This window comes from Pelodiscus sinensis, chromosome 23, assembly GCF_052426305.1.
Source record: "Pelodiscus sinensis isolate ZL-2025 chromosome 23, ASM5242630v1, whole genome shotgun sequence".
Taxonomy (NCBI): Eukaryota; Metazoa; Chordata; order Testudines; family Trionychidae; genus Pelodiscus; species Pelodiscus sinensis.
The window spans coordinates 15,053,538-15,064,882 of record NC_143074.1 but is presented as its reverse complement, the minus strand read 5'-3'; the positions used below and the strand labels follow the sequence as shown (position 1 = coordinate 15,064,882).

The following is an 11,345-nucleotide window of genomic DNA, read 5'->3' as shown; positions in this document are numbered from 1 at the left end:
GAACCCGTTTGTTTAAACTCGCCTACATTTTGAAGGCTTGCCTCAGGATTTTCCAGTGAGTGGGTGGTTTGGGGGTGTCTCTACGGGGGGTTAATTCCCTCCCCAACCTGTTGTCACAGGGTCTGTCCCTGGGATTTGTGCCTCCTGGGTGGCAGAAGGCCTTTTGCTGCAGTTGATGCCTGGTTCTCCAGGGGTCTCCCCGCAGGTTAATGCCCCTGGCCAAGGTACAGGAACGCTCCTTTAGGCTGCAGTGCCGGGGGCTGGCGGTAGGGGGCGCTGTGGCCCCGGCGCTGCGCGAGCGGGCCGCCTCGCCGCCTCTTGCAGGCCCGGCGCGGGGGGGGTGGTGGCTGCGCCGCCGCCGCGGAGCCTACAGGCCGCCGCAGTGTCTCTGCCGGATCGAGCCCGGCCGGCAGCAGCAGGAGGCGGCGGCGGCGCGGAGCAGGGCGCCCCGGCCGCTCCCTCCTGCTGGGCTGGGCCTCAGCCCTGGGGTCGGAGCCCGGCCCCGGCCCCCGGCGCGGCCCCGACATGTCCGGCAAGATCGAGAAAGCAGGTGAGCGCAGGGGAGGCCGGGGCCGCGGCGCGGGAGGCCGGGCGAGCCGGCCGCTTCCCCCCCTGCCCAGCCGGGCCGCTTCCAGCGGGCCCGGGGGTCGCTGCTCCCCCCCCCCCCCGCCGGCCAGGCTCGGGGCCCGGAGCCCGCCTGAGGCGGCCCCACGGGAGGGGAAGGAGCCGGGCATGGGGGACCCTCGTGAGGGGAGCCTGGGAGTGACTGAGGTGACGGGGAGTAGAGCGGCCAGGAGCCGTGCCGGGGCTGGGGGGCTGGTGTTCCTGCAGGGGAAGCCTCCTGTCAGGCGTCAGAGCCCGCTGCGCTCAGCCCCGCTTGCCGGCTGGGGATGAAACGCAGACCCCCCCCAGGCGGCTCCCCTCCCTCTGCGGCTCCCCGGCGAGCTGCCTCTTCTGCGTGTCGGTCCCCTGGCGGAATCACCCGAGTGATGGGATAGAGATGTAGCCGTGTTAGTCTGGGGTAGCTGAAGCAAAATGCAGGACAATGTAGCACTTTAAAGACTAACAAGATGGTTTATTAGATGATGAGCTTTCGTGGGCCAGACCCACTTCCTCAGATCAAAAGTGATGTGTGTCTCTGGGAGCACCCCCCTGGCCAGACATTCCCTTCTCTCTGGGGCTCCGTTCTGTGCTGTCCCAGATATACCCGACTGAGACGGATGAGGCTGTCAGGGACATGTCCTAACTGTGTCCTTAAACATTTCTCTGTGTCTCGCTGTTGTTTTGCACACCCTGGCGCTTTTACAGGCATTTGAATGTAACCGTCGGTGAAGCGCTGGCCCTGTGAAGTATGTGGCCTACACATGATGGTTAATTGTTAGTCACTCAACTTTTCTGTTGTTGGCAAGGAGATGAGAAAAGAGGAGTCTGTAGGCAAATTTCAGAGTCAGCTTGCTCATTTTTTCCTCTCCGCTTTGCATAGCTCTGGAGTCAGGCTCGGGTGATTTCTGCGGTTAGGAAGATGCTTTCTGCCTTGTTCTGAACTTGGATGCATCATTGAAAAACTCCATGCATCTGGGGAAGTGTATTTGGGCATAAGCTTTTATAGGTAAAAACAACATCTCATTGTCTTTAAGATGCCATAGGAATCTTTGTTGTAATTGAAAAATACTTACACACAAAATCTCTGTACTCCTGGAAATCATGTCAGGTTCTCAGTTATCATTTGAGATGGCTGAATGCCCTCTTTGCCTTTCCATGTAGTGTAAGTGGTATATTTAAAGATTCAATTAGTGTTTTGCAATTAAACAGTGCATTTATTTAGTTTAATTATGCTGCATTTAATTAGCAAGAAAAATCAGTGTTGAGTTTTTTCTTTATAAGGAATAGCTAAATAGTTTCATGTAAATAAGGTACAAGTGTGTGAGTGAGAGAGAGAGAGAGAAGTATAATCTTCACCTTCAGTAGTCTTTGGCTAGGCATTACCCTTTTAACAAAAGAGCGAAAGTTGGTGGCAGTGATTTCAGTTTTTGATCATTCAAATTCATTTTGTTCTTGTTTTGGAGCTGTCTTGTTTCAGAATACGTTTTCGTGTGAAATGGTTTTGGAGTGGCCCCAAGGAATCAGTGAATTTAATTGCCTGCTAGCCAGCTTTTAATACAGTATATAGGGTTGGAGAGATGCCTCAATTCTAAGTTTCTGTCTGACTAGTGTGCATCGCATCATAGAACAAATGTGATTCCAGAAATACCATATGTTAATCCATGCATGATTTCCCTGTGACTTCTTCCCTAGCATCACAGCAAAATGCTACATTCTGGGATTCTGCATATGCTTATTAGTGTATTGGTGATGTTCATCTCAGGTTAACTAGGTAAGATTTGAAAGTGTTAGCACACACAGCTGTGAGGCTGGTTCCAAAGGAATTGGCACGTGCTTATACCAGTGGTGAATTTGACTCATGATCTTCATAAATATTGATAGTAACATAGGCAGCAGTAACTACAGTTGTATAAGCAAATGATCCCATTTTGTTTACTCATGTGCAGTAAATTACTGCACTGTCAGAATAATTACTGTAACTCAAGAGCAACAAAAGTAGCAAGAGGAGTTCATACAAGAGAGATGAATCTGTCTGCAGAGAGCAGCAAGTGCAGTGCTGCTCAATAAATAGAGAGGCTAACCATATTGTACCAAATGCAGATGCCAGGCAAGCATTAAGCCTTACCTGGCAATGTGCTGAGCATCCATTGAAGAGCCTAGAGCATCTTGCAGGATCCTGGCCCTGCACAAGTACTGTAAAATGTGAAATAGCAAGAATGCAGTGGGTGAAGCCTTCATGCCGAAGCATTCAGGAGATTTTAGCAGACATGTAAACTTGGTAAGGAAGACCATAATTCTGAAATTGTCCTCCTGGTTCAACTGTTTATAGTTCCACTTCTCCAAGGAAAAAATCTTTGATAGAAAATCCACTTCTAAGTCAAATCAGGAGACTTAGAGGCCAGCCACTTCAATATTGTATATTCATGGTGGAGAGGGTACACATCATCAATGTAGAGCTTAATTAATAGTGTAACTTAATAAACATAGTCTGTGACATTGCAGTAGGGTAGGGATAAAATTTCTCTCCGAAGTGTACAATAGCAAAGGTGCTGACTTTCTCTGCAGCCAGGGGACTTGACACACACTCCCGCCAGTCCCTGTCCCCGCCTTCACATCATCCCTTCCCCCAAGACCCTGCCCTATCTCTTCCTGTCCCAGTCCTGTCCTCACCCTGCTCCCATTCCACCCCTTCCCCCAAACTCTTCCTCCTCCCCCACCCTTCTGGGATTTCCTGACGGTCATAAATCAGCTGTTTCTGGCAATCCAGAAGCACTGGGAGGGCAGAGAAGAAGTAAATCAGTGGGTCCACCAGTGGGCAAGAGGCACAGAGGTTGTGTGTGTGGGGGGGGAGGGGGGAAGACCTTTCCTCATGAATGCTCCAGCCCTGGAGCACCTATGACAGCAGATAAATGTATACTGAACCATATAGCCGGTTAAGGCCTGCACTTCATGGTAGACATTCTTATGAGAATGCCAATACATGATAGATCCATTTACATTGCAAATTAAATATGAAGTTGCCAGATAAGGAGTGGTACTGGATATCTTCAAAGCTGGCTTTGGCTTTGGCTTTGAATGACTTTCTAACTATCTATACTGAGTGGAAGGGAGAGAACATATGTCCAGTCTGGCTGGGAAAAAAGAAGATTATCTTACCTTTGGGTGTAAGTGGGGGTCCATCTTATTTCTAAGATAAGAGGACGTTATCTATCCCAGAAACCATTAAACTGTAGCTTGTTGTCTGCATTTAATAAAAACTAATAAGAAACAATAATAGATAATAACTGCCATCCTGTTGGCCAAGGAAGAGTGGACAAGTTTCCCTCTGGAGTTTGTCAGTACCACCAGTTAATGAAACCAGGTCACTAGAGCAATTCAGAGCACTGCCTTGGAGCCAAGGGGAGCTGTGGGAAGCTGCAAATGACGAAACAGAGCCAATAGGAGATGGGAGGCTCTGTGGCTGCGGTGCTAGTAAGTAAACGAACCAGCACGGCCAGTTAACATGTTTCTCAAAGTGGTTTCATGCACCACTTTGAGAAATATTGCCTTAGGTCTCCAAGACTTCCTTAAAGCAAATCCTCTGTGTTCTCCATTTCAGATAAGAAAATACACATTAGACAACTGTTCTCTTCCTTTTTCCAGTTGTGTGTTTGCAGCTTTTAACCTTGACTTTCAGTAAATAGTTACAGTAATTCCAGGGTTACTTTAGTTTTTGTTCGTATGGAGTCTGTTGCAAATGTGCCAAATGTAGCACCACAATCCCAGACTCTAGGCTAGGCTACTTCACCCCATTGCTCCAGTCAGTATTGCAATCTTGACATAAAAATCAGAATAAGGTTGCTGTGAAAGAGCTGAGAGAGCCTGCAGACTCTGCTTGATTTGTTTATTACCATGGATGAATTCATGAACTTATTTATCTGGCAGATCACAGACTCCAGGGAGCTGAATTATCTGGAATCCTTCAAATCTCAGAGGAAAAAAAAGAGCAGTAAGATAGTCAAACCTTGGCCTAGAAATCAAAAATTCTGTGAACAAGGTCTGTGTGATGGGTTCTCTATTAGAAAACATGGGTTTCAATAGTTTGAATGAAACTTTATGCCAGGTTATTGTTATCTTCCGTGCATTCTTGAATTCTTAACCTTAACTTTGTTTAGGAAGCTCTTTAATACCCTCTATACATTTGTCTTTTTCAGAAGCATGTTGTTGGGATATAGGGACAAATTGTTTTGTGGTGATTGTGTTATCTGAGGGCATGAAAACTTTAGCTCAGCACTGACTGCAGGTATTTTTTTACAGAAGACTAAGTCATCAAACATCCCTGTCTTCAGCTTTTATATCTATAAGAAGTTCAGTAAAGATGTAAAATCTCCTGGTTTTTAACCCGTTTAACCTGAGCATAAATGTTCACAGGAAATCCTAAGATAACCTTTCTTATGGGAACTAAATAAAAAGACATAACACAATGCAACTGGCATGAATTTAAACATCCTGATTAGAACTTATTGTTCAGCCAGAGTCTTTCACATTGAATTATGCCATTTTGAATCATGCATATTTGAATGGTGGAGTATTGAGATTAAATTTCCCGGTACATTACATTTTGCCTACTAGATCATTTGAAAAGTGAATTCATAACTAACAAATATTCTTCTGCCTTTAATCATCTTTTCATCATTCTGTCAATCTGGAAATCATCCCATCTTGACTCTTTGTTTTCATGTCTGTATAATCTTTCACATTGCATTGAATTGTATTTCGATGGATTTAGTGGGCAGATGTTTCTCTCTCTTTGTATCATTCTACCTAATTCCCAGATATCAAGGAAGATTTTCAAGTTAGTTAGAAATTCTGCATTTGACCAACTATGATATATCAGGTGAATCTGGGCACCGCTGAGAGGGTCAAATCAGGATGAATTACTCAGAACTAGGGCTGCTTACAACCCAAGACTGGGGTTCACTTTTATAAGACCCCAAAACAGTCACACGCAGCACTTCCATCGCCACCCTAGCCAGCAAACAGTTTCACAAGCAAAACCCCTCAGACGCCTCAGCATCCCTTATGCCACAACCTGCACCACACTTGACACAAGTGAATGGTTATAAAACCCAATCTCACCAATTCTGAACAGATTCTCCCAATCCCAAAGGATCAGCTGCAGTCCCAGGTCAATTTATACCTCAGATCTTACCCAAAAGAGCATGCTGTGCCAGTCCTTTAGAATCTCACATCTAATTGTTAGCGAGAATACATTACATACATCAGTCACCAAATTCTTGATACAGGCTTAGCAGAGATGTAACAAACTTCTAGCGTAAAAGTCTCTGGTACACATCCTATGGTAGGATGGGTCAACAGGTCCTTTCTGGCTTCTGTCCATGACAAGGATGCTTCTGGAATCAGGAACAGGATTGAAGACAAGATGGAGACACCCTCGTGATACTTTTATAATCTTGCCCGTGCAGAGTGAAAACCCATTCTTCTTCTGGGTGCTAGTGCCTTCCAAAATGGGCTGATCACATGACCCACAAACCAGTTTCTGTTCTTTTAAGGCAAGGAGCCATGATGTCCTCAGGTGTGTTCTTCTCAGGCAAGTGTGCTTCTGAAGTGTTAATTGGTAGTACTTAAGAGCCATTGTCCATGCAGCATTGAGCAACTGTCCCTCCCAGTAGAAAATGTGTAAAATATAAATACAAAGCCTATATTCATAACGCCATACACACAGATTGTACAAGTGCACGAGTAGCCTTGACAGAGTCAGCATAGCATAAGCTTTCATTTGACACATCACATGGTCCACTTCATTCCAGATTTGGGGCGCAAACACACATCTGCCTACTCATATTAAAACCCAATAACATGACACCAACATAATGCCCATTTTCCAGATTATTACTTGGTTTGCAAGCCACTAATCTTCTGGTGAAATATCTTGATGTGGAAACTGGAGATTATCTCTCTCCACTGCCTTGTATGGACTCCATCGTTAGAAAGGCCAATCAGTAGGTATCTTTCAGTAGTCACACTTTCAGCATCTCCTGCAATCTTCATAGAATTCCACTCCCATGCTGTCATACACATTTTACTGAAAAATAAGTTTGTGTTAAAAAGTCTTGCCTAGTTGTGTGTTGAGTCAAGATGGAGAGCTACGAAGCAAAGTCCATGACTTGACACTTCCCAGAGCTTGGTACAAAGAGGATTTCACATATTTAGAAGGTGTTGATGGGTGTTGAAAACAGCATGGCATCAAAATTACCCTATTAAAAAATGTAGACCGAGGGCTCACTGGAGCAAGAGTGAGATGTTCAGAATGATTAGAAGAAAGAAGTGGGAGGTGGAGAGGAGGGGGCGGAGGAGACAGCTGAAATCCAGTGGAATGCGAGGCAGCTGGATTGTGACTTAGTCAATTAAAAAATTGAAACCGGAAACAATTGCTAAATTTATTTTCTGGGTGTGGGCAATCGTTTTGTGTTCTCTGCCAAAGTGAGACTGAATTTCAGTGAATTCAAAAATATCTTTTAGTGTAGCCCCACAGGTTCCTGCAGTAGCTCTCTCTGGCTTGTATTCACCTCCTTCTGGCAAGCAGAATATGGAAAAGTTTTTACTTTTGATAAAGATCAAGAATATAGAACAAATCTGTGTCATCTAGGTTTACAGCCTCACTTGCAAAAATATTCCTCATTTATAAGAGACCTGTTATTTATCAACATTAGCTTGAGTTGTCACAATCTGCTGTATGAATGCAAGAAGCTTCATGTTTGCTCAGGAATAAAGCTTGTGGATATGCCATAGGTTTCCTTGTGGTTTCAGTTTTGCATTAAAAAGCTTTGAGCTGCAGTCGATACTTCCACCAGTCCACTAATGGCTACCTTGTCTATTGTTTTAGTAAGTGCACCTCGTGCTATTTCGGGCAGTAGTTCCCAACTGTCGGTCTGTGCTGGTGCCAATGAAGCTCTGGAGGCTGGGGCTAGGGTATGCCGCCCAGCACCTTCCCTCCCACCATGGCTTTTGAGAAAGGCGTGTCCTGCCCTGTGTCTCAGCCAACCAGTGCTGGACAGGGGTGGGGTCTCCTCCCGGATGCAGAAGAGCAGTTCACTGCACAGCGGGAGAGCCACACAGAGCCTGGCACGGCAGCCTTAGAGCAACTGTGACCTGTTCTGCAGTGCAGGGTTGGATGAGGCGGGTGGGGATAGTGCTGGGGGGCTCTGGGGATAGGACTAACATTGGGAACTGGGAGGATTTTGTGGGGCAGAGGGTGCAGTGAGGCTCTGGAAACAGGGCTGGCACTGGAGGGTCTTGTGGTGGGGTGCTCTAAGGGGCTGGCACAGGCATATGGGATGGGGGGCTGGCACTGAGGGGAGTTGGGTGCAGGAGACTCTGGGATCAATGGCTGGCATTGGGGGTTGGTGGAGGGGTGGGGAGCTCTAGGAATTAGAGCTGCCACAGGAGGTCTCTGGGGATGGGATGTACTCCAACCCCCAGAGCTGCCATGAACAGCTGGTTCTAGCTCCAGCAGCCGCCCATCACGTGATTACTGCTGGAGCTGAAGTTGGCTTTTCGCAGTGGCTCTGGGAGTTGGGGCTTTTGGTGGACCAGAAACATTTTATTTGCATGTTTGAATAATGAATGTGCAAATAAAATGATGCCGGTCTGCCACAAGTTTGTGAATGGGTTTGCTGGTCTGGGGTCTAAAAAAGGTTGGGAACCACCATCCTAGTGTATTGGATCAACTTTGTATATGGAAGTTAGCAAAAGCCCTAAAGACTGAGGGGGAAAAATAACTTGCATTGTGTATTAACTCTTTAATGTGTAACATTTGCTTCTAAGCTGAGCATAACAGGGTTCAAAAAAGAACTAGATAAATTCATGGCAAATAGGTCCCTCAATAGCTGATTGCAAGGATAGACAGGGATGATGCCCTTAGCCTCTGTTTCCCAGAAGATGGGAATGAGTAACAAGCAATGGATCACTTGGGGGTATGTCTAGACTACATGCCTCTGGCGACAGAGGCATGTAGATTAGGCTACCGGGCATAGGAAAATGAAGCAGTGATTTAAATAATCGCCGCTTCATTTAAATTTAAATGGCTGTCTCGCTGAGCTGATCAGCTGTTTGTCGGCTCAGCGCGCTAGTCTGGATGCTCTGCGGTTGACATCAAAGGCATTTGTCGACATCCCAGGTAAACCTCATCCCAGGAGGCATACCTGGGAGGTCGACAAATGCCTTTGATGTCGACCGCAGAGCGTCCAGACTACCGCGCTGAGCCGACAAACAGCTGATCGGCTCAGTGCGGCAGCCATTTAAATTTAAATGAAGCGGCGATTTAAATAATAGCCGCTTCATTTTCCTATGCTAGGTAGCCTCATCTACATGCCTCTGTCGTCAGAGGCATGTAGTCTAGACGTACCCTTGATTCCCTGTTCTGTTCATTCCCTCTGGGGCACCTGGCACTGGCCATTGTCAGAAGCCTGCATACTTGGCTAGATGGACCTTTGGTCTGACCTAGTATGACCGTCCTTATGAAAACCTGTATATAGAAATGTCAAAATGATTTTTTATCGATGATTTATAAACTGCTGAAAAATAAGGGCTTACAGAGAATCTCACAGCATCTTAACTGCAGCTGTGCTAATGATGGTGTTGCAGAACAGAGGTGAGTGTAAAATCTGATCCATTTTTTAATTTTGTTTTAAAGAAGCCCTTTATTCACAGCCAGAGAAATGTGTTTTATATTTTATTACCTGGCAGTAGGAATGACATCCGGTGGCTAATCCAACTGAATCCAAAGCACTCATTCCCTGTTCTTGTTCCAGTGGATGCATCCATGTTTCCTACTACTGCTATTGAAAGGTGGCAGCCAGAGCTAATTAAAACATCCTTGTACAACAATGAAGGTGAAATGATGAAGCACACATCACTGTTGTTCTCTTCCAGATAAAACACCAGAAACCATGCCATTTCCATGTACATGAGAATCTAATAAACTACACGTGATAGCCACAGGCAAGGTGACTTGATAGTCAACAGGGGAAAATGAAGGCTAACTTGCATAGTTAGGATAAATGCAAAGGTCCTACTTTGTTCCATTTCCCTCTACCCAATTACCCACAGAGTTTTTTCTGAAGCTGTTCCTCGTGTGTTTCAGCAATAGAAGATGCAGTGCTAATCTGTAAAGAAGTTAAATCCCATAGACTTCTTTATGTGCACTGTTGCCTGGTACTGAAATGAATCTTTTCATTTAAATAACCACTGTACTTTCCATGCCGACTTTGCATTAACTACAAAAAATCTCCACAGATGTGCAAGTGAAGGGATTTCTCAGCTTCTGAAACATCAGCAGCAACTGGTTCTCCTACTGAATGTACTTTAGTTCATGATTCATTTCTTTTATATTATCCTTTATCTTTTGACCATTGGCTCCTTTTGATTGTTTTACACCTGTCCTGTGACATTCAGACAATAAGGCCTTGTTTACAAAAAGTTATACTGCTTTAACTGTATTGATTCAGTTGGACCAGTACAACCTCCAAGTGTGAATACAGTTACTTATACTGGCTGTAGTTTATTCCTAAGCAGGAAGGGAAATAACTATAGTGGGATAAAGCATCTTTATACTAAGATAACTGTATCCATGTTGTTGTTTTTATTACTTGTATTACTGTAGCCCCAAGAGGACCTACTGTGCTGGTGCTGTATCGATTAGGGATGTAAAATCCTGTTTAATCAGTTAACCAGTTACACGTGTTTAACTGTTTAACCCCATAAACAGGGTGGGCTGCTCCACCCTGCCTGGGGCTGGAGCGGCTGCCTGCCTGCCTATGGTGTGGCATGGCAGGCCTGCTGGACTGAAGTGGTCCCCCACCTTGGGTGGGAGCTGCTCCAGTGGGCTGGAACACCCCCTGCCCATGGCCCAGGCGGTGGTGAGCTGCTCTGTCCTGGCCAGACCACCAGGTAGCTGTAACCAGTAAGCCATTCACATCCCTAGTATTGATATAACTTTCTGTACAAAACCGCACCATGACTAAAACACTTGTACCGGGAGAAAAAGCAATGCATAGACCAGTCCTAAGGTTTTCATGACAGGGTCTGTTGTTTCCTACCTTGTGTTGCATGGTGGCTAGCACAATGGGCTCCAGTTCTGATTAAGACCTCTGGGCAATAATGTAATACCATGAAGGGATTTCCCTAGTGCTTTAAGACGGCCTCTTCTCCCTTTTATCTTCATTAGGATTTTTTCTGAGGGCTCTCTTAGCTCCTATTTTGGTTAAATCAGGCCAGCTGGATTAGTGTCAGTAGTGAGTTTTCAGGCTCAAATCTGGTTGGTCTGTTCAGCTCAGGTTGCTCTTTTTACATCAATAAACAATACCATGATTCATCATTGAAACAATTACAGTATAGTTTGTGAGACATAATAACACTATTTGACTGTCATCCAAAAGTGGTGGCGTTGATACTCATAACCAGTATCTGTGTAGCTAAGATTCTAAGGTAGTATTACACAGTATCTGGTCTTGCACACCAGTTCCATCAGAGCCCACTGGCTTCGAAAAAAAAGTGTTTATGAAGGCACAAAACACATACTATTTATACTGTTTTCCATATTCAATATGATGGTCCTTCATTTTCCTCTCCATCCTGTTTCAAACATTGACTACTGCTATTGATGCTTCACTACTTTTTGAACTTAGAATCATAGACTCCTAGCACTGGAAGGGACCTTGAGAGGTGAAGTCCAGTCCCCT

At 45.4% G+C, this 11,345-nt stretch overlaps 1 protein-coding gene across 8 annotated transcripts in view; it reads left to right on the top strand.

Moving 5' to 3' along the window:
* The first annotated feature begins 328 nt into the window (after positions 1 to 328).
* RAPGEF1 (Rap guanine nucleotide exchange factor 1) overlaps positions 329 to 11,345 on the top strand; it is a 151,991-nt gene continuing 140,974 nt past the window's right edge. For 2 of the 8 annotated variants that reach the window (XM_075905548.2, XM_075905547.2), the window contains exon 1: positions 329 to 550. In XM_075905548.2, the coding sequence (XP_075761663.2) occupies positions 526 to 550 (25 nt within the window). In that variant the 5' untranslated portion in view covers positions 329 to 525. The remainder of the gene's footprint in view (positions 551 to 11,345) is intronic. The other 6 variants (XM_075905550.2, XM_075905549.2, XM_075905552.2 and 3 more) reach the window with 4 other exon arrangements.